Below are 24,120 nucleotides of genomic sequence, written 5' to 3' on the forward strand. Positions count from 1 at the left end.
CAGTCATAAGTTGGCCATTCCAAAGAGACAGCGTAGCAAGATATAAAGGGACTGGGAATGCAGGGAAAGAAAGCTACCCAGAATCTACAATACATCACAATTACAAATAAGAAGGGAATATGCAGAACAATTTGAGGTAAAAGTAAGCAGAAAATCTCAACTGAAATGATAAAAAGAAGTGAATAATTTACTTGCACTAGCCCTTCGTTCTCTGAGGTGAAGCAAACAGGTTGCTTGGTCAAGCCAGGCACAGAGTAAAAGGTTATCACAGAAGACACACAGAGTCAAATAACACCTATGTAAAAGCAGAAGCTAATAATGTTGTAATCAAAAAGAAAAATGCACAGAAAGAGAGCTGACATTTCTTGAAAGTTATCTCAAGTGGTAGTACAGAAGAAAACAATATTTAAGGCACAAATACAGCATTCATTGTGAGAACATGCTACATTTTCACTCATTCTTAGAGCTCTGCCTTGCTCTCAGATACAGAGGCGTGTGCCATTTATGGCACTTGCATGGTTGAATTCCCATGCATCATCCTCAGAACGGGAGTTGTGGCTAACCTCTAGTGCGTCACATTTCAAAAAATGCTCTTTGCTGTATTTCTGCTTCTCACTTCTATATTCTCACTTCCCTGTATGTGTAAAGCATGTGGCTTATTGGCAATGTGTCTGACCACATTGAATAAATCTAAATCCAGGCTTGAAGTTGGATAGTCGTACTGATCAGTCAACTTTTCTGGGTATGAATCTCTCCTCTTTTGTGACTATTTTCCCGGTTTTGAACCTTTTAAAAGAGGCTAAATGTAGGAAAGGAAAATACAGATGGAATTTATGTTTAAAAATAGCTTTTAATGCAATCAGTATGTTTATTTAAGACGGACGATACATATGAGCACGTGCATATGTGTACATGTTCTTGTACAACTTCTACATACATCTACCACATTTATTAAATCTGTCTCGTGGATAATATCAAGAGTTCTGCCTTAGCAATATGCTAATGCTTGCTCAAGCTTTTCAATGCAGTGCTGAAACCACACTCGATACAGCAATGAAGCAGTAGCTGCAGCATCCCCGACTGCTGGATAAATGGAGTAGGAGAGATGAAATTTATCAGGGCTGCCAAGAAGTGTTCATCAAGATGCATTTTTGATTAACATAAGGGTGCACTATTCTCACAAGTGACGAAAAAAAGAGGGAAGAAAATATAACTGGCATATGTCAAGAGATTTAACCCGTCCAGCTGACCTGACTCACTTTTTGCAAACATCACTTGTTTTATTCAGTTACCCATTGATAACGGAATGGGGTAAATTCAAGAAGAAAACCTTTGCTTCTATCACACTATCATTCTTCTAAAAAGTAAAAGCTCTAAGTGGATTAATTTATTTACTTAAAAGATGTAACACTTCCAAAGGCACAATATGTGCTAGGCATCTAGTGGTACTTAAATTGACATTTATGCCTCTGAAAAATTCTCCCAAGAACCTCTGATGTGAACATATAATTTATACTGTCTTGTAAGTAACCAAAGAGAGAACTGGATAAAGCACTCCAGCACATGAAAGACCAAGAAACTTAGTCACTCCAAAGCCATTTCAGGAAAAGAGAAAATTTTTGTTATTAATTTGCCCAGGAAGGATATATCATTCTGTATAGGAAAGGCTGATACAACTGAGCATCACAGAATGGCCAAAGAAAACCAAAAAGAAAGAAATATAACCTATTCCAGAACGATGTAGGCCGGGGAGTGGAGTGACACAGGTTCTCTGATGCTGACTATGACATGAAGCAAACCATTCTACCTTCCTTTTATTTGACTTCCCTGTGGATAAAATACATAAATAACGATGATGAGAGGGTTTCTAGAACCACCAGTATGCCTACCTGCTGGGTACCATTCCAAATGTCATTACTGAAGGTGGAGGACTGCTGTAGAGGAGATTGTGCTGTCACAGAACATATTCAAGGGAAATTAAAAAGGTTAAAATGAGAGAAATCAAAAGCTGTTGTATTAAGACCAGACTACCTGCAGTGGAGATTGCCTCGCATGAAAAAGAAGCACAGCCAACCTGGGGAAGGAAGGAGAAGGCAGACCACCTTTATCAGAGCACTGAGGATGAAAAGGTTACAGGCTGCTTGGTATGATCAGCGAGTCAGAGGAAGACAAATAAATGACAACTCCTTGATACTGTGTGATTGCTGCTGGCACGAGGGAGAGAGATGGAGAAGGAAATGAAAGTGCCTGATTCACTGTTTGTCCTTACAGATGGACCAAACAGAGCAGCTACAAATACACCTAGCAAAGGGCAGAGAGGTCAAGATAACTATAATAACACTAAGGGATAACTAGGAAAAGAAGTAACCAGAAATGGGGCACTGGTCATCCTGACTAAACTCTCCAGTCCGGTGACCTTCCAGACATTTCCTTGTCTTTCCTATCCACATATATTACCTTTATTATACTTATGATTGGACAATGACATTGGCTTTTACATTGGATTAAAATCCAAACCCAGTGCAATACTGAAGCATAAGCGCATTATTGCCCATACATGTATTTGCCACTATTGTGATGCTCATTGAATTCTCTCCGAGGTTTAGGCAGAAGATGTGGTTAGCTGGGGAGCTTAAGGAATGTTACAATTAGCACACTACTGAAAAACAAAGTACCGATATAAAAAAAAAGATCTGTTGCAGCTGCAGCTTCACATGGATGGAACGTGCCCTGTAAGAGTTCAATAACGCTTCCAGTATTTTACCCTTTTGTGCTTTAGAGAAAAAGGAATTTTATACTGAAAGGAGGATTCACTGTACACCTAGAAATCTGTAAGACACAATTTCTCTCCTACTCATCGCTTCTAATCAGACAGATGGATACATTGCTATGGAGAAAATACCAAAAAAAACCCCAACCTAAAACAATGACTGCATCATTTTTATTTATTTCTTGCATTCTCTGTTCACGTAGCAAGAAATTTAATTCCAGTTGGATCAGTCTCCTGTGATATTTTTTTCTTTCATTTAATATATTTTTTAAATGCTTAGAGGCATTATGACAGAAAAGCATGTATTTTTTGCCCTGGTTTATACCCATCATCCTTACCATTACAACAAGACAAAAGCATTAAAGTAAAATTAATCATGTCAAAAGATTTTAGCAAAAAACAAGGGAGACCATGCATAAAGCATCGCTTTGTCTAGTGTGAAGTCACGCTCTGATTAAAAACATATAATGAAAGTGAAAGTAATACATCATTGCCTTAGCAGTAGGGTTTTTGGGAGAGCTATGCAATTCTGAACACAAAAAATCTTTATAGGCTCTGGCTTTTGAAACTCGCAATTATTGTGGAATAATACTAACAAACAAAACATTGTTTCACTTCCTTAAAGTTTAATTAGTCTTAAACGTTGCAGTTAAAACAAACAACCAAAGGAGTTCTAGGATTAAACAAGGGCTCCTGGCAGGGCCCTAGCTGGTAATTAAAACCGAAGCGGCAGTGGCTGGTTGTGAGCAGCGAGGCATGAGGTGGTGACACAGCCGACCCCCCCACTGCCCCACATTCACTCAGCAGTTAGGAGGACTGTGAAACATCACGGAATAATGAAACTCCATTAATAGAGCAGAACTTCTGCTGTTACTAAGGCCTGTCGAACACCCACCAGCCCTTCAGTTCGCGGCCCTGGCGGCGGTAGCCTGTTGCTGCTACGTGACACAGGTAGCGCCCAGTTAAAAAATGGACTGGTGTTGGTGGCGTGTAAAGCGAGCCTGAAAAGAAATCAGGCAGTGAAGATCTGCTCACTGTATTTACCATGCAGTCTATAAAAGCCTCTACTTTTTCTCAGGCACGACGGGGCAATAAGAAATGTTCCAAATTATACAGCAACGTGCACGCTATGTATCTCAGATTAGGATTATGCCCACATTAAGTAATATTTGGTGGCAGAAAATGTTTATAAAATGCCACATACTTTCTCTGCTTTTTTTCTTTTCTTTATTCTGTCTCTATTCTTTGTTGCCAACGTAGAAAAAATAATTCTCTGAGGAATACCAGACAGGAAAAATACACAGTAATACTAGACTGTGAAAAATCTACCGATCCCTTGAGCCATAGCATTCTTGCCTATAGATGATGACATTAAAAAATTGGAAATGGGTGCACGCTTCCCCTCCTCTTCTGGATCTATGAACAAGGCAAGTTGTTTTCCTGATACCTTTAGAATTACTCCCATTAGTACTGATGCATTTGGTGCTTTGGGTAGCCAGGCAGAGAGAGGTGGGCAGTATCCCCTGCCAATAGATCTAGTCTTGTCGCGGGAACAAAATGAGATTGCTACTCTGCTGAGCTGTCATACTCCATAGCTTGTGCTGTTCCACCTGCAACTGTCTTCAGAGCTCCAACTGCGGCGCCACGGCTTACGGGGAGTCAGTAGTTTCTGATGGCTGATCTTCTCTGTTCCTTATGCATCACACAAGGCAGGACACAGAGCCCCAAGCAGTTAACAGCGTGGCTGCAACAGCCACTCTGCACATGGGGAAGGAAAAGGCAGGAACTGCTGAGTAACTTCTGGGGCTCCTCTCAGTGGAGGGTGGCAAGAGGAGATTTTATCTCCTCTCATCTATCTCCTCCTCTATGGCCCTGCCATTGCACCCAGGACACTAAGTGTTTGCAAGCTTCCTTCCCACCTTCCTTACTCCCAAGTGCCAGAGAGCAGAAAATGAGTAATGCAGATGGGTTTGGAGGAGGAAAAGGAGAATTTTTGTGGATCAGTAAGCCTCTAACTGCAAAACCTGGCTTTTTGCTGGTGTGTGTGGGAATCTACTGGAGGGCATTTGTAAATGTTTGCTAGTACAGGAGGAAGTGAAGTACACCTAAGGTGATAAGATAGAACACCCTGAAGTACCAGACTACAAGAACCAAGTTCCTTCCCATCACAGAACCTTGTAAGCAATGATGAGCTGAGGGTGAATTGCAACCTCAGGACTGACAGCACTGTCTAAAGTGAAAAAGAAACAGAAAAATAGTCTTCCTCCCTTGCCACTGATTGTACATCTCTAATATGAATGAACAGACCAATTATTTTCTAAACCTGAAGACTCCGAGAGAGGTAAAAGAGTAAAGGAAGGAAATAAACATACTGCTTCCTAAACTGCAAAAAGTACATGAAAATTGAAGATAGAATAATGTCCTTAAACTCACACACACTGTAAACATCATAGTATGTTGATACAACACCATGACTGTACTGAACTATCACCACATTACAACATGATTAGTTTGTGGTCTTCCTAAAACTGTTCAGTCACAGCTCTTCAAGTCCCTGCTCTCCTATGCTGTAGAGTCCTTCAATGCTTTGTGGAAAGGACAGGACAAAAGTTCTACTCCAACTTGTCTTTACTTCCCATCCTCTCTTATATTAAGTTAGAAAACAAACCAGGGGACATTTGAAACTCCCATTTAAAAAAAAATAAAATTGCTACCATTTGGTGAAGAGTAATAACATTTTCTAAGAAACGTTAACATTTAGTCTTTTTTGGTGTGAAAGGACATCTTTGACCAGTGGTCCAGACCCAGAGGGTATCCTTTTCTAGCAGTTTTTGTAAGAACAGGATTACTTATGTCACGAGAGGGCTGTGTATCTGACAGTCTCTGTCTCAGCCAATACTGAGACAGATCCTGGGACCTTCAGGACGTCCAGTGCTGAGCACCAAGTGCTGGAACATGAGGTAGCTAGAACTGTAACATGCATTATCTTTTAATCACAGCACAGACATTACATGCATTATATGTGATCACATGCATTAACCAGAATGGAAAGAGATCTTTTGTTTACTATTTGCTACTATTTGTTAGAGGTAACAGAGAAAAGAATACATTCTTTTGATAAAATTACATAAAGTTATTCAGAAACACCTCTCAACACCATCATAGATGGTGGTGCTATTCAAATACTAGCAATGGATTTTTAATGAGAGCATTTTACATATCAAGCCTCTAGGTCCAGTTTCCCACAGTCTTGGAGACAACAAGAACTGAATAAATTTCATTCTTACAAAATCTGACACATCTACAGATAGGTAAGACTGGGAATGAAGTTTTTCACTTTAATTCAGTGGAGAGTTCAGATCTCGAAGAGATCCATTTCTCTTGTTTGCCCTGGTGTGCCACTGGATTAGACCCAACAAACTGAAAAAACCCGAACACTTCTGACTTACATATCACCACTGATTTTTCATTGATTTACCATCTTCAGATTTTGCTTAGAAGTAGCATACAGAGGTGAGTATCATATCTCATTATTCTGAAAAATGTGAGGCTTAGTATGTTCCCTAGTACAGGCGCTGTAGACTTTTCCAATGTACAGTTCATATGGCCTTTTTAAATTGCCATTCTTACACAACACCCTCAACTATTAGCCCAGGGCACCTGTACCCGGGCAGTCTTTGTGTTGCACCACTTCGAGAAAGGCTCCGAAATTTTCCGTGGGAGAAAGCAATTTGCAAAGGCATCATTTCAAGTCCCGCATCATAGCAGTCTTTTTAATTCTTTTTCATCCTAACCCGTGCATGTAATATTAATGTGGATGTATCCCATTAAAGGGCTTTGGATAAGGGATGAAGAACAGAATTCTGTAAAAGATATTTTAATGGGAAGAAAAAAAGCAGGTCTATTAGGAAATCCAGGTTTTACCGGTTGTCCAGTTCTAGAAGTATGTCTTTGATTTATGGATCAAAATTGCTCATTTATTATTTTATCTATACTGCTTTGGGCAATTTTGACAGTTAAAATTTAGTTTTATTGACCAATGCAGCCAGTTTAGCCACAAGGGGACTAATGCACACACAGCCTGCTGCACTCAAGAAGCTACGATTTGATTCCATGACCAAGTCAGACTGGGAATCGCAACCAACATAACAATAAGTTCCAAATCTCGATGCTCGAGGCAAAATACTTACTCTAAAACACAATCAACCTTTAAAAGAAGGTGGGAAAGAATTTTGTGATAGGAGCCTCCGTGCACTGTTTATTGTAGCTGATATATTCCACCAATGCTTCTGTCAGCAATGGACGCAGAGCAGTACAGAGGAAACCTTTCTTTAATGATTGTGGACAACAGATAAAGCTGGAAGAAGGAAATGAAAATGCAAAAGAGAATCAAAGGTGTGCTCTAGTACTATGGCTTACCAGGGATCTGACTCTGAGAAAACTCTCTCGAACGTTGCCTTTTCTTTTTTTTCTAAATCACATTTTATTCATATGTACATAAATATGCATGTATCCATGTCGCAGTATGAAAGACTTACAAGTTTACTTAAAAAACTTACTGGAATGATTTTAAGCCAATGTTAATTTAGGCCTATCCTATTATAAAATTAGCATCTTCTGCAATCTCAATTTATTGCTCCATTGTGAAGCCCCTTGTGATACATAAACAAATCTCTGAAGAGAAACAAATCAATAAAGTGTCTAATTTGATTAACCATGTTTTTAAATTCATCAAGACAACTGTACAAAAATAAACCACTTACTTGTCAGTATTTTCCACGTCTTCTTTTCATCATCATAATACTGAACCAAATTGCTGGGTAGCCGGTCAGGTCCGGGAGGCAATCCTCCAACCAATAACAGCATTTTCTTATTGGAACGAATTCTTCACCCAAAACAAGAGGAAAGATGAACAACCACATTACTGAGGAGTATTTTTAGTGGCAACAAAATCATAACCATCAAAAGAATGTTCACTGCTTGCAGTTTTCTATTTCATTTTTTGTGTTTCTTTCCCCAATCATGTCTCAACAATTTTTTGAACCAAGCAGAAAAATGATCAGAAAAGCTGCATATCTCTCTACTCATGGAATAATAAGCTTCCTTTATGCAATTTGTTAGAGGTTCATTCTAGAACGACCTTTTTCTTATATTATCCCTTTAAATCATCACTCTTTACAGCTGAATACACATGAAATGCTCTGGAGTTGTACTAAGGTTAAGCATTAAAGTTGCATGTCAAAAATCGTATTAGTCAAAATCATTATTATAAGCCATTCTACACTCAAAGAACCTTGAAAAAATTAAGGTTATGCAGAGAGTTTGTGAGCCAACTCTTTAATCACACACTGAACTTCAGATATATAGTTTAGTACAATTAGCAGCACTGGGCTAATGGTTATGGGTTAAATGCTACTTACAAGCACTTTTGTTTGTTTAATTTAGTCCAGACTCTTGCTTTCACTCTCCCCCCCGGCTCCCCCCCTTCTCTTTGCTCTCCCCCTGTGCACCACTGGCTATAGCAACACCAATTGGTAAAAATGAGACTGTGATGTTGTTGTGAGCCTCCCCAGAGTGGAGCCCTGCCAATGCTTGCCACTGATCCAGCGGCATGAACCTGCTCAACTGTGCAAAGTCACTCTAATTCCCTCCCTCTGTTTTTCTACCTTCTCCCCCAGGGGGCAACCACTGAAAGGAGTGACTACCCACCCATCAAGAGCTGGCAATTCGCTGCTATTAACCGTGACCGTGATTCCCAATCTGCCTGGCAGTTCTTAAGAACAGGACTGCAATGTCTCATATGCAGTAAAAGCGGTTATCTGCACCCTGGCCTCCAACGCTCCACCTGATGAATGTACGATTTCTTTCCAACATTAAGGGATTTAGCACAATTGTAAGCGAAAAGGGGAGGGGAGGCCCAGACCCCCCAGATGAGCCCTGATGCTTTAACAGTCACTTCGCATATAATTGAACTTTCATTGGTTATACTAAGCTTGGGTGTGATAATGCTGAAATAAAGGTCTACACTCAAAATGTTCTCGTGAAGTAGGAAGGTGATGTAGCCTGGAAAAAAAAATGCATCAATAGAAACTCATGTGCAGGGGAACCAAGCATTTGATGGAAAGCACCCCGGCCAAACACCAATACTTTTCCAAGCACGACAACATCACTGTAGCAATCTGTGTGTCCGTCTGCAGCAAACACTCCTGGCCAAGAAAGGTGCAGAACGCCACGAACCAAAGCCCACCACCACAGAGCTGCACACAGCAGGGTCAAACCTCCACCCAGGAGCTCCAATCTCAGCAGTGCACTCCAGCAGTGGATACACCAGTGGCTTAAGCTCCAACTGCCACCTAGAATGAATGTTGGGGACCCACCGATTCACATTTGTATCAGGACTGCGTCCTCTCTCGACAAGACTGGGCAAAATGAACTAGGTTGTCCTGTAGACATGCACTACCCAAAAGGAACCTCCTTCAGGAAGGGAGAACACAGCTGAAGGCTCGATCCACACCATGTTTAAGAATAAAACCTTTCAAATGGCTGCCCAAAAGGCAACTACAGACTGCAGATACATCTATCAAAAGGATTTATTTCACTGAATTTCACTGAATTTTTAGAGTTGGAAGGGACCACAGAGATCATCTAGTCCCACTCCCCTGCTAAAGCAGGACCACCCAGAGCTTGTCAGAGCATGTTACTCAGGACTGCATCCAGGTGGGTCTTGAAAATCTCCAAAGAAGGGGACTCCACAACCTCCCTGGGCAGCCTGTTCCAGGGCTCCGTCACCCTCACCGTAAAAATGTTCTTCCTCATATTCAAGTGGATCCCTTTATGTTCCAACTTGTGCCCATTGCCCCTTGTCATCTCACTGGCAACTACTGAAAAGAGTCTGGTTCCCTCCTCCCTCAGCCCGCCCTTGAGATACTTGTAGGCATTGATAAGGTCTCCCCTCAGCCTTCTTTTCTCCAGACTAAAGAGTCCCAGCACTTTCAGCCTCTCCTCATAAAGGAGGGCCAGGGAATTACCTGGCGGATGGCCTTGTTTATTTTAAAATGGATGTAAGGCTCAGGGAAGGTCCTCAAATGAGAGCAGAGGAAATGAAACCCTCACACAAGGGCAGGAGCTACACCACCAGGGCAGTGACACTGTCCCACACTGTCCTACCCCCCTGCTTCGCTCCTGACTTGGGGGGAGCCCCTGTGGTGCTTCGGTCTTTCTGACAAGTCATCCTTTAACCTCTGCAGCACACTGCTACAGACTGCCAAATGATGACTGCTACCTGCCCACCAGACTGTATCTGTGTAGAATATCAGGAACCGTCTCATGATCGCTGCCGGCACCGACTCCGCTCGGTGATACCAAGCTCTGGGGAAAGCTTTCCTAAGCACTGCCAGCCTCTCGAAACGTTCCGTCTCCCCGGTAAAGTTTTTAATGAGGCAACATTTGATAAAAACTATGCAACACAGGAGTATGATAAACTGGTTTGGGTACGAGTTAGGGATGAGTGCACACGTAACAAGTGGCAGAGCAAACCAGAGCCATAAGTCAGTTATGCATGGCCATCCCTAACGATAGAGAATAAATAGTTTATTCCAACCCCCTCGTGTTGTATGTTATATCACAATCAACTCCCTGTGTATTGTAAAATTCAGAATGCCCTTGCAAGGTTTACTTGATAAAGGAGTTTATTTTGATTTTCATCTTTCATCTGTAAAACTCCCTTCTAACTCCAAAGCACTGTGAAAAACCAATGAATGGCCAAGGCTCGATAGTTAAGGTGAAGAATGAAATGTCAGATGTAACTCTGAGTTTCCAGACTTTGGCAGCTGCAACTATCCTTAACATTACTTTTTCAGCTAAACAATCTGAGAAGGCACTGTTTCTTGAGATGGAGCAGCACTGCTATATGGGAATGTTTACAAAATACTTAGCATTTTCACTTGGTTAAAATGGGAAGTAGCATGAAGAGAAGCCCTTTAATAAAAAGTTTAATAAGAACTTAATAACCAGCACAGGCTCTACTAAAAGCACAGGGAACTCTCACATGGCAAAAAGAGAGATGGGTCCTTTCACTCAAAAGTATCTAATTCATCTGTATTGAGAGCTCTTTCAGTGAACCAAGTAAAGATAACACAGTGACTGAAGACACAAATATTTTAAAGTAATATGTTTTCTTGCAGCCAATTTTGCTTTTTAAGTTTTGGTGCGAATCATCACATTTTAGGTTCTGAAAAAAAATTTCTTTATTACAATATATTTGTGTTTGATATTGCACTGAACAGTACTGTTAAAATCTTAGAATAAATTTTAAAATATGAAAAACATGGAAATGATCACTGCTTATATGCTTATATTTCCAAATATTAATAAAAATGTATTTCAGTGAAAACGCTGCAATGATGGTGGGATTTAAAATACCTTAGCAAGATAAATTTTCTCCTTTTCTTGCATTATTACATGTTTGCTATTTGGATAACTCAAGATTACCACATGAAACAGTCTGCATTATATCTGAAACAGTCTTTTTTCATAGTTCTTACTTCACAGTGTAATACATACTATTCAGGTACATACTGTGGTTGACAGTGACCCTAGCAAGGCCATTATGATCATTTTGTGTTCAATTAACAGTAGTGGGTCCTGCTCAGGGAAGGCTAAAATAATGTTAACCATGACCAGGCAGGTGGTGTCACGACAAAAATTCAAGATCAACTTATCCATATCTTATCCTGAAAGCATTCCTTATCCCTAGAATCAAAAACTGTAGTTCTCATTGATGAACAGTGTTGTTATTCTGCACACACTTTGCAGTTTCTGTTCCGCAAAGATTTTAAAACACTTAATTCACCTTAATTAAGTTCCTGGGTACCCCATGTGGTGTGAAATTTATTTTGCCTACTTACAAGACTGGAAACCAAACTATATTTTAAAGTCAGCATTTTCAAACTTGTATCATTTCCTTCAGGCACACCAACCTAGGAATTTGAGAACTCATCTAAGTGGCTTCATTGTCAGAGATGTTGAATACCCATCAGCACACCTGAATCCTGCTCACTTCAAAGGTAGCAACACACCTACCTCAGCTCTAAAACTCATGTCACTAGTCCACAGTCTAAACTAACCATGAATACACAAGGCAAAATTTTGAGCCCAAGAGAGCTTATCAACTCACAAAGAATCAGTAGAAAAGACAGTAAAAGACCTCATTACCCTGAACAACCACTCCCATCCAAAGCTCTTTTTGCAACCTCGATAGCCTCATGTTAATGGAAAATGCATGCATGGGAAATACTCTGCTTGTACATTGTTTTTCTTTATTAGCATATCCATCAATCTTGCACTGATCAGTTTTCCTTATCTGGGAAGTCAGTAGAAGTCACTCTTGCCAAGGCTGGCAAGGAAACAAGCCCCACCAACTACAGGTTCGCTCCAGCCTCTTTGGGTTTTTAAACAAAGCAATAAGGGTCCCCTCTGTGCGTTAGTGAATGCAAAGAAAGGGAACGAACACAATGATGAAGTGGCAATCCTGCCGTTCTTAATGCATGCGGGGTAGTGTTACACATCACAAAGAAAATTGCATCTTAAACATACAGGTGATCATGAATGGGAGAAAAAAAAAGACTAAAAAAAAAAGACTGTTCAACTATACTTTCCTCCTAACTCAGGGCTATAATAAAACCAAAACCCTGGATCATTAACTCTTTTTTAATATAGGCCACCACCATGGCTTTGAGTACGGAGCGAGCCAGGTGTCACACAATAGGGATGTCTTGAGTGCTGATCCTAAATATGGCAGAGCCAAATCTTCAGGCATTTGCTGAAGATACCATACTTCAGGTATTGGCTCATTGAACACAGACACAAGCAAAAACAGCCAGAAAGCCAGCCCAGATCCCCCAGCAAGAGCAGGCGAATGGGTGGTGAATTTTATTTACATCCACAAATCTCATTACATCAAAGGACTTGAGAAACTGGAGGTCGACACATAGTGATACTGTCAAAACAAGAAGTAGCAAGAATCTCCGAAAAAGTGGCTACATTAACTTGCAGCAGAACAAAAGCCTGCAGTGAGGTTTAGATACCAACCTCAAAGTAATAGACAAAGAGGCAGATACACTGTCCCAATCATCATTTCAGACGCAAACCTTTTGTTTGTTAACACCAAGGTCTTAATTTAATTTTCAGAAGCCAGGACGGACCTTAGCAACCTCCTTCTTCTAAAAAGGCACCTGAAGGGAGTGTTATATCCAACAAAAACGTAACAGAGAATCCAGTTGGGGTCTGCAAGTCTGAACTGATGCCTTGGGCATCCATTTGCCTATGACTGAAGAAACTGTTTGGCCACCACAGAACACGTGATGATATCTTTGGCAACTACCTTCCCTGCTCCTGGATAGGAATTCCAGTGCAAGAAAAGTGTCATATGAAAACTGCTTATTTCAATGGATTTTGGCTTCTGCAGTTGACTAGATGATTAGCAACATACATAAATAAAACAGAGAAAATATAATTATCCAGGAGCTTAACTATGAACTTGATGAAAGCTGGAAGATACAATGTAAAATTTATTTTGGACAGAGAAATTCTGTGAGCCTTTGTTATCACATACAATGAATTAATGAACACCACAGCCTATAGGTAAATATGCATCCAGAATCTCTTCCTAATCCTACAGCACTGCCAGGGAAAGGACCTGAGCTCTCACCGCCACCAGACTAAGTCTTGCAGATCCAGACTTCTGCTAGAACTCTGACTTGCCAGGAATCTCCTTCTCCTTATGGACAAAATAGAGACCTAAAACAACACCTCAATTTTATCAAAACTTAACACATGCTGAGGACTATCTAGTTCACTTGCAAGTTATGACCAAGAATCTATTTAGTTCTTAGGTTCAAAATATGTTCAAAAATATGCTGAACATATGAAAGTTGCTTTATGAATGAATTTCTCACCGTAATATTCACTGAAGAAGTTTGATGCCCAAGAGACACCCACTCATCTGCTCATTTAATGTAAGTTGCTGACCACTGACAGACTAAAATTTAAGAACATAAATACTAAATTGGGAATGATTTGCTGCAGACACTGATTTTTATTTTTGTCTTCTGAAACTACTCAAATGTTTAATTTTGTCGAAGGGATTTTTTTTAAATACATAGAAAAAAAAGGAGAGTCCCTGCTCCAACAACAATCTTTCCTTTTTGTTTCTATATAAAAAGGAAAAGTCTAAAGTTAAGTGAATCTTTTGTCTGACAGGCCACACTTAACTGTTGCAAAGTTATCTGACAAGTTAAAGTTTCCTTTATATGTTTTTATTTCTACAGTTGCCCAGTAATTTTCCATTCCCTGTATTAAAATAACTTAAAATGTTTGTGTTTGGAGCTCTGAATTTCCTCTACGAATTGAATCTCGTTGCTGTGACTAATTTAGAATGGTGTCTAAATCTGGAAGAGTTAGGGTATTTTTCTAGCTGGAGGATTTTTACAGTGAACTTCTCTTCCTTTTGGGGTAAGATCCCCCGAACAAAGATAGCTTAGAGGCGGACAACTACCCTGGAGGACTGGCATCTACCATCAGCGTACATGTGGGAGGAACACAGAGAAACATCCTTCTCATCTTTTGTCTCCCTGCCTCACCAGCTTATTCTTCATGTTAACAGGAGACTGGTACAGTTCCCCAGAGGGATGTTCAGTAGCTTTCCCATACGTGCCCCACCAAGGTTGCTGTGTCCGTACGTAACACCGTTGCTCCTCATACCTTGAGACAGGCTTTAACAGATACATTGCGTATGGGAGATCATGAATAGTACTTCTCTAGTGATGATACCTACACAAATAGAGCACTTGAACACAAGTCTTTAAATCCATGGAGATCTGAATGCTAAAGACATCTTTAGCCATGCAGTGAATGCCTGAAGCACTATAAGGGATTTGAATCAAAGGCATTTTACTACCAAAGTTTATATTGGTGAGTCACAAAACATCCCATGTCATGAATCTTATTGGCAAAACTATGCAAACAACTCAGTCTCCATATTGTTGGCAGTTCTGAAAAATCTTAAAGAAATTCCCTTGATCCTGAACAACCTTAAAAATAAAACAGAATAAAATTTCAAAGCTAGATGCTCTTGCAGTTTGCTTTCCCTTTTCCCATCTCCTCCTTTTTTGTTTTGTTTTTTGTTTTGTTTTTTGTTTTGTTTTTTGTTTTGTTTTTTGTTTTGTTTTTTGTTTTGTTTTTTGTTTTGTTTTTTGTTTTGTTTTTTGTTTTGTTTTTTGTTTTGTTTTTTGTTTTGTTTTTTGTTTTGTTTTTTGTTTTGTTTTTTGTTTTGTTTTTTGTTTTGTTTTTTGTTTTGTTTTTTGTTTTGTTTTTTGTTTTGTTTTTTGTTTTGTTTTGTTTAAGACAAAGCTGATAGAACGGAAACGTTTATAGAACACTTCAGGATAGTCAAATCCTCAAATTCTTCCCCCACAGAAACTTCAGTCATCTCTTCTTTTTGCCTCCCAGACTGTGAAAAGTCAGAAAGTTCCTTTTTTCCTTTGATTCTATATCAGACACCCACGACAACAGGAAGTCTCTGCATCAGAGGCTGTGTTCTCCCCAGCTGAGGCTTCTTTTCCTTACGAAGCCAAGGAGAAGAAACACAAGCTATGAATGGTTACCTTTTCCAGTATTTTTTTTTTTTTTTCTGAAAGGAGACAGCAGTCAGGGAATGCAAGAAGAACCAACTGTGGCACCAACTTCTATTTGCTTCCAGCTCCAGTGCAAACTGTCTGTTTCCACTGAACTTGGCAGCTGATAATATTTGCTCAAAGTTTATTGTCTGCTTTCCAAGAATACAGCAAGAAGTGTTGACTACTGAGTACTAGGCATGACGGTCTTTAAAGAAAATTTCAGGCAGGCAGCAAATATGAGAAATGATGCCAGGAAGTGTCTACTAATGGATTTCAACTTCCCATACTCTTTAATTTCTTTAGATGGTCCTTCAGCAAACCTGTAATACTGGTTTACCATGATCTGTTTCAACAAAACCAACAACAGGGAGATGTTTACAGAGCGGTGGAGTCCAGCTCAAAACTTTGGTTCAGGATTCCTATAAACTTCCATGCTCAGTCTTCCTTGGCCATACTTTGCAAAGGACAACAACAAACTGCTAGTTACAAAACTGGTCTGATTTTTAAAACACAGGTGTTGTTTGAAAAGATAAAGTGGTGTTTTTACAGATTTATGGGGACTTTTTGTGTAACGTGAGTTTAACAGAACCAAAGCTTTTTTCCTGGCAAATTATTTTCTGTTGATTTCATGTTCCAGGTTTGCTCTCTCACTCCCTTTACCCTAAAGCTCGCTGTACTTTCTTTTTGAGTATAAATCCAAACAACTACACCATCACAGTTCTGTTCCATTTACTGCTCAGCAGTTACAGACTTGGAACCTCCATATTCTTCTGCTGTAAGGAAAAAACTACAGTAGCCCCAGGCCACAATTTGCCTTCAAAGAGCCTCTCTTCTATCTCCTCTCTCCACGTGAAGGGGATGCGCATCAGGCAAAGAGTGAACAGAAAAGCCTCAGACAGGACATGTAGGGAAACAGGTGTGTGTGATGCTCACCATGATCCCACAGCACTCCATTTGTAAATGGTACACCCTAAGTGTAATTCATATCAGAAGGACATTGTTTTAGGGGGAACTTCCTTATCTAGAAGGCTCTGCACAGCCTGTGACTCACGTCCTCCCTGACAGAACAGTCCTAGACTGTGTTGCCAAAACATGGGCAAGCACAGCACAGGACCTCATGGGAGACAGCTCCACTCATTTAGGGACCCGTGGGACTTGTAAACGAGCTGCACAGAGTGTTGCAGGTGGTGAAAAGAGGCACCTTTTCTTCAGTACAGCATTGGAGGAGGAAGTTCCTATTTTCCCAGGCACACTGCCCTCGGTTTGAGTGGTTTAGTAAGATTACTTTTTCTAAATTGACTTAATTTTCCCTCTAGAACACGGCAACTTGAGATCCAGTGAAAGTCTTCTTCTCTCAGAAAAAGAGTTTATAGATGCAGAGATACATCTCTGTGTGTCTACAAATATCAAAGGAGAGAAGGGTGCAAACAGCAACCCCAAATGGCATCCTGTGCACCAGCACCAGGTGTTACATCTTCCATTACTCTGCCTTCAGTATTCTGCCAGGTGAATTTTAATAAATGCAGCCTGTGCCTGCATTCCCAACCCTTTTGCAAGACACAAAAGGAGGCAGCACTCCCACAGGAGTTGGAGGAGAAGGACCAGCTTAGATGGCTGCAGCAGCCTCAGAGAGGGAGGAAGATGCTTCAAGTGCTACAAAGGGCAGGGTGAAGGAAAGCTGAGGAGCAGCACGGCCCAACAAGCCACAGCAGCCTCTGGAGACCCAAGCTGAGAGGTCTGGAGCACTCAGCATTGGTACGTGTGAAGTAAGGAGCCTGGTGGAAGGGGCATTGAGGGGCCTGGGTCCATGGTAGCAGAGAATGGACAGAAGGAGCAGGTGGAGGTGAAGCTCGGGTAGGACAGATCCAGGGAAGAGCCCTACCTGGCAGAGTGGCCTGGGAGCAGGGAGGAGGCTATGATGCAGACTGATAAGGGAAGACAAGTAGCTTGGATGTTCAAAAGGCTTAGAAGTAGGAGATTTTGATGTTCTGGAGCAAAAGAGGGCAGGAGGTGGGGAAGGAGCTGGAGGTATTGGGACTATGTGTCACCTAACGACATAAATCAGGAGGGGCTAGAAGTTCACAGAGGAGGCTACCCAGCTCGTACCTCCGACCAGGACACCCGCTGGCAGGGGAAGAGGAATACCCACACATGATACCTGGCACCCCTTCTCCATCTACAGCTGTTGGAAAGATGGTTGCCCATAAGAAAAACCATTGAATACTCTTTATAAATTATGTTTCTCCTAACGAGTACTATAACTGGGCCAAGAAACCGGCTATCACCAACGCCACCGACAGGTCTCAGAGATTTTACCAGTCAGGAGGCACATGTTTTGAGTAGTCTCCAAAGGACTCGCCTGACCCACAGCAGTCCTTCTAGGACAACGGTGCTGCCCCTGACAGTAACATGAGCTCCAGGCCTGCCTCCCCCTCGGATGCTCGACATCTCTCTGCTCACACCTCAGCACCAGCCTGTCTCCAAAGGCAAACGAATGCGCGAAAGGCAAGTAAGGCAAGTAGGTGAGACTAACTAGGATTAAACTGACTCTAGGTCTGTGGTTCACTTCCCCGCAGCCTCTAATGTGTCAGTCTCCCTTCCGCAGCTCAGCCGAGAGAGTCCTGGCACAGGTACAATTTCCTGATATTAGTTCAGGCACGTAAGACCTGATCCAAAGCCCACTAAAATAAACCGGAGCCTCACGTTCGCCTCCTCTACACCATAAGGCTAATAATTCACATACATCTACAGGTATGTTTCTTATCCAGATGTTAATTTCAGTTCTGAAACATTTCTCAATTGCAATTAACCATGAGTACAAATACTAGTTAAAAATCTGAATATTGGTGTCAGGATCACAAAGGGACAAGCAGGTGGCTATTACTAAAACACACAACAACGTATTCCAGTGAAAAAACAAGCAAATTTTTTTACAACCACCAAATGTGCCCCACTGAGATCCTACAAAAATCTTAGCAGAAAAAGAAGTAGATTTGATCTACAGTCTGTGAGATTGGTAGACAGTGTATTCAAAAAGGAAATAATTTAATTGCCAAGGGATGTAGCCAGTTTCTTCAAATTTTTAATCTTCTCTCTAGACAGTAAAACAGACTTGGTATGTCTTCCACATAAATGCTAGTGTCTCACACTGTTCATCACTTTAAATTTTCCTTCTTCAACAGTTACCACCTTCCTACTGAGTGAAAACTGGCCTTATCTTCATCACCTGTCACTGTTTAATTTGCTGTCACTTTCACTAATATTACCTAACACCAAACAGCATGTATGACACCCTCTCCCCACTGAAATTAAAGAAAAATAAAAACCTCTTCAATTAGCTTCAGCAGGACCAGAATTTGCACTTCTCATCTCCCCAGGGTCTAGCAGTCCCGGGAACAAAAGTATAGAAAAACAGCTGGGTCTGTACATGCTGGGACTTCGCTGAACCCAGAAAACAGCATGGTCAGGCTTAGCCTTCTTACCTCTTTGTCTTTTTATTTCCCTCCTTTCTCTTTTACTCTTTAATTCCATATTTCCTGCCTACGACTTTTCCCATCTCAGGTCACTTGCTTGATCCCTGACCATTTTTCCTCCCCCACATCTGAAATAGCTGTTCTAGAAACTGAAATGACAAGAGATGCTGTTTCTGCCAAGAATTAGTTGGGTTTTTTTCCTATTGTTTCATTCCCTCTCTCGTTTTATCTGCCGGGGTCTTTTTTGTTTTGCTTCTCTCCTTTCCTGTCTGGTATCCTAGTCTCACTTTTCTCCCTTCAAGACTGTTCTTCCCCTTTTTCCTCATTCCTTGTTTCCACTACTTATGTCCTGTTTCTCCCAGGGGGCATCTTAATTCCTTTCTTTTTCTGCATTTTCCCCTCTCTCCCAGCTTTACTTTCCTCAGTCCTCTCTGCCTTCAGGTACCTGATGCAGCCGTACAGGCAGCTGCTGTACAGACAAACTGCTGCTCTGCCTGCAAAATCCTGGAAGGAGCGGACCAGCCAAAAGGTCCATGGATATGGAGAGGAGCTGTGTGTGTCCTGCAGCTCCTGGGCTGTAAGGGGCTGCCTCTTCCCACCCAGCCTGTCTTCTCATGTCTGGCTGGGACACAGGGCATTGTAAATAGTTACAGGCGAGCAAAACCATAAAATCATGGCAGTGTCTATAAAAAGGCAACAATATTTAGGTAAAACATTTAATAATAAGCCCCGCAATTTAAATATTTTTTTCTATAATGCTCCATTCTCTGTCTACAGCTATATTGTGCATTAGCACAAGCAAAATTAAAGTTAAAAGCTAGGCGTTTCATAGCAGTGATGTGTTTTTAACCATTTTCACTGTTGCAAGTAAACATGGAAGCAATAATAATTCTCACTAGCTCACTCATCTTTAAAAGTGAAATTCTTTCCAGCAACGCGGTAATGCTCTAACCCAGAACTTTTTAAAAATTGAAAACACATACCATGTACTATATAAAATATATTATATTACACAATAAAGCACAGAGACATTTTAATCAACTCAGTACTCCAGTGAAGTCCCAAGAGTCAAATAAATAACAGAAAGATGAACATTCCTCTATCTGAATGCATATTCTTCCCAGAACTTCAGAGAACATGACGCAGCAGAGTTACCTGTGTCTCTCAGGGACAGACAAACACGATTTAAGCCTAATGTTCAGGGTCACCATAATGGTCACCCCAACCCACTCCATGCTGAAATCAACTGGGATTTTTCCTACTGATGTCAAAATTGACTGTGCCTCAAGAACCTTTAATAGTGACTTGTGTGCTGAGGCCCTAAGGTAGGTGAGGATCACAGAGGCCAGAAAGCTCCAGCGTTAACCACAAACAGGGAACTCAAAGTGAACAAAATCACTGACTTTGCATAGTGTTGAGCACCTGATAAAACACCAAAACAGAGCAAAAACACCCAGCCCTCCGTGGTAAAGTCCTAAGCCTCACAGCACACTGCAAGGGTCACAAGCCAGGAACACCATTGCTCAACTTTTTAAACAATGATCGTTTAGTTGCCATACTTTGAAAAATTATTTTACAAAAATGCATGAGGGTGTTCAAGTGTTACCTTCCCTCAGGAAATTCCAAACAAAAAAAAATTTGCTCTACCTGCAGGTAAACCACGATTTTTCACCACGGCACAAAAGACAACCCGGGTACCTACCAGCCCCAGCATCACTCGCGCTGCAGGATCTGCATCTGTAGCACAAACTTTATAAATAACTCTGCTCATAGTGCACAGACTGGCTTTTACAATCCAAAAGTCACTTTCCTCCAGCCCTGACAACAGCAAAAACTTGCATTTGTCAGAAAAGTGAGCACATGTGATTTACCACATAAAGAAGGAGCTTAAAGAAACAAACAGTGCTGTATTGACAGTTACATTTCAGAGGAGAATCACCACATTTCCAGCTTCCTATTAAACTTGTTATGTCTAAAAAATGTAAGTAGCCCCATTTCCAAAGTACTCTAGAGTGGCGTTGAGTGTATGGATATGTAGGCACATGTGTGTACACACTTTTTTACAGTAGCATGTTACAAAATAAATATTGTTCTTTTCAAAAATGCAGAAAAGTTATTCACAAGTTCTAATTCTGAGTGTGATTCTCCTCATTTCTTCAACAGGCAGTAAGCAGGTGCCTATGGCACTGTGCTGCTTGTGTTTCTCACCAACCCATACTGTACTGTGCAGTGTATATTACACTGCACAAGAGGAATAGTTAATCTCTTCCTAAAGACATGTGAATATTTTGGGAATGACCTTTCATTAAACTTTAAATTCCAAACTACTGAGGTCACCATTGCTCACATAAAAGCTAATCAAAGTTTTAAAGTCCTTCTCTGTGTAATATTTTTATCTCTTTGCACATGTACTTCACTGTTTGCTACTTTTAAGATTTCTTTCTGCAAATTAGTAACATTAGTAACATTTTCTTCCTTATTTTTTTTTTTTTTTTTTTACTGAATGAATGTTGACCTGTTAAAATTGCAACTTTAGAGAAACTATGAGTAACAGGAAGGACAAGTCTGGAAATCTCTATAGGCTTGGGTATGTTTCTTTGTTGATGTTTAAGGAGGCAGTTGTACACTTAGGCCCCCTGATGAAATCTTGAAGTGATTAAGATCCAAAGATGGGCCTTCAAGACTTTTATGAATTCTCAGGAATATTATCCAAGACCAAAAATGAAAATATACCAATTCCATTCTGTATCACAGAGCATTTCAACACCTCAAACATTTTAACCTTTTAAGTAAGTTCTAATGCCTCCTTATAAATAAGAGAAATCTAAATGTTTTTGCTCTGATTTCACCACCACCAAAGAGCCCAACCAAGAGAAGCTAGTTACGCCGCCACTGTCATTAAACACACATTAAAAGTTGAGAAGGTGATGGTAGGTTTTCATTCACTACAGCTGACAGTCTCTGGAATATCACTGTCTGCACAAACATGCCGACCTGTTACAAATAAAAAACCATGGTATTTGTGATACTTGGAGTCCTACATAAGTCATTAAGTAAGCGCAACTCAGAGTCTAATCTAGGTCTACTTAAAGTGCAATCCTTTTGTGTAGGCTCCTGCTTACAGGCAGAGCCAGCTCCCGGCACCAGGGGTATCAGATTCTTGCAGCATCCATGACACTTGTAAGCATTCAGTGGTCAGAACACCACTACATATCCTTCAAATGACATGGACCAGTGAAGCTGGAAGGTATCTTCACTGAACCAAGCCGGCTGGTATCTCAGCAATCCACCAGGACACGAGCCCCGGCATGCCCCCGGCGGCGCGCAGAGTCTCGCCTGAGGAGGAGGTGGTGGGGTTTGCATTTTTGAAAAAGTCAACAGTTTTGAATATTGAAATGCAAAGGGTGCGCGCCAGCTACAACAGCGGCGGCTCAAAAATACTTTACACTGCAAAATGCTGGCATTTGGGTTTTACTGTAGGATTTCGGAGTGAGAATCAGTTAGACAGCAAGGTGATAAGCACAACAAAACACTAACAGAGCGAGCTAACCAGAGATAATAAAAGAAGGCACAGCATTTCCAAAGTTAAATCATCGGGGTACCCATTACATGAAGATATAAAGAGTCCTCTGCATTTATGCTAACAGAGCGTATTATCTAAAATATTTAATAATGTACGAGTTTTTCTTGCCGCAGTTAAGTCATTAATAATATCCACCTATTAGTTAAAAAGCTGAATAATACAAAGTGTGCTTTGATTTCTGCGCTACCATGCCACTGTACTTGGAAGATGGCATTATCTTTCCATTTTTGAATGAAATGAAGTATATAAGAGGAGAAAAATAAATATCCCCTTCATTTCGGGTGTATTTACTGCTCATTAAACTACATACTGTGCTTTGAGTCCCTAACACCAACCTCATATTGTCAATCTTTGACATCATGATTCATTACCTTATTAAACGAAAATAACGGGCATGTCATGGATGTAAGGGCTACGAAGTCACAAGTTTCCACGCACAGTACGGACACTGGCCCCAACATCAGCACTAGCAGGGTGTGTGCCAATACCGCGGTTATTTAATGAAGATAATCGATTAGATTTAGGACTTGAGTATCGCAGCTTAAAACGCCCCGAAGACACAACTCCTTGTTAAGGGGGGGGGGGGGGAATGAATAAATAAATAAATGTGGCCTGTAATAAATTAATTACAACAGGTTCCCAAGGCGTGGGCTCCTCAGACGCCGGCTGAAGCCCCACATCCACTCACCAGCCCCACGGAGCTCCCTCAGGGAGCTGCCACCAGCAGGCCGGGGCGGCCGAGGGGCTCGGAGGAGGCCTCCCTGCCCCGCCGGAGGGCGCCCGGCCCAGCGGCACCCGGGGCCCTGCCCGCCGCCCTTCAGCCGCCGCCGCCGCCTGGGCCCTCCCGCCTCTGTGAGGGAAGGTGTCGTGTCCCCTCACCACCACCACCACCCGCCGCCTCGCTCCCCGCCGCCCCCCTCACCTGCTGGCCAGGCTCTGCCGGCAGTGCTGCCTGAAGGGCATCAGGTGGTAGTTCATGGCGTCCAGCAGCAGCTTCTGGCAGACGGGGTCGGTGCGCATGAAATCCACCGACTGGACCCGCTCCACCAGCTCCGGCGCCGGGATGAGGGCGAAGCGGAGGCGCTTCATCAGGTCCGGGGCGTACTGCATGCGGGTCTCCCGGTCGTGCTCCAGCCAGAGGACGGACATCTGGAAGAGGGCCAGCTCCGACTCGACGGGGGGGGGCAGCGAGTCGAGCAGGGCGCGCATCTCCTCGAAGTTGAGCAGCAGCACGTCCTCCACCAGGTACTTGTTGGCCAGCTTCTTGGTCTCCTCCAGGCCGTGCAAGGCGGCGATCTTGCACACCTGCTTGTAGTTCTGCACCGAGATCTGGTCGTTGAGGAACTGCACGCACAGCTTGGTGACCTGCGGGATGTGCAGGATCTTGCTGACCGACAGCACCTCCTCCACCGTGTCCAGCGAGAGGGTCACGTTGGCCGTGTACAGGTACTCCAGCACCAGCCGCAGCCCGATGGACGAGCAGCCCTGCAGCACCAGGTTGTTGATGGCCCGCGGGCTGGCCAGCAGCTTGTCCTCCGGGGAGGAGGAGGGGGTGCCGGGCTCCTCCTGCGGCTGCGGGGGCGGCGGCTCCTTGGGAGGGCCCCCCAGCCCGTCCTGAGC

General features: G+C 42.0%; 1 protein-coding gene across 1 annotated transcript in view; it reads right to left on the reverse strand.

Annotated features, from left to right (window-relative positions):
- KLHL14 (kelch like family member 14) overlaps window positions 1–24,120 on the reverse strand; it is a 63,168-nt gene that overhangs the window by 36,498 nt on the left and 2,550 nt on the right. The window contains exons 3-4 of the mRNA XM_014936899.1: window positions 23,423–24,099; window positions 7,534–7,655 (exon numbers count right to left, since the gene is read on the reverse strand). Of these exons, the coding sequence (XP_014792385.1) occupies window positions 7,534–7,655; window positions 23,423–24,099 (799 nt within the window). The remainder of the gene's footprint in view (window positions 1–7,533; window positions 7,656–23,422; window positions 24,100–24,120) is intronic.

The sequence above is a fragment of the Calidris pugnax genome, unplaced genomic scaffold (genome assembly GCF_001431845.1).
Source record: "Calidris pugnax isolate Ruff unplaced genomic scaffold, ASM143184v1 scaffold51, whole genome shotgun sequence".
In the NCBI taxonomy this organism is placed as follows: Eukaryota; Metazoa; Chordata; class Aves; order Charadriiformes; family Scolopacidae; genus Calidris; species Calidris pugnax.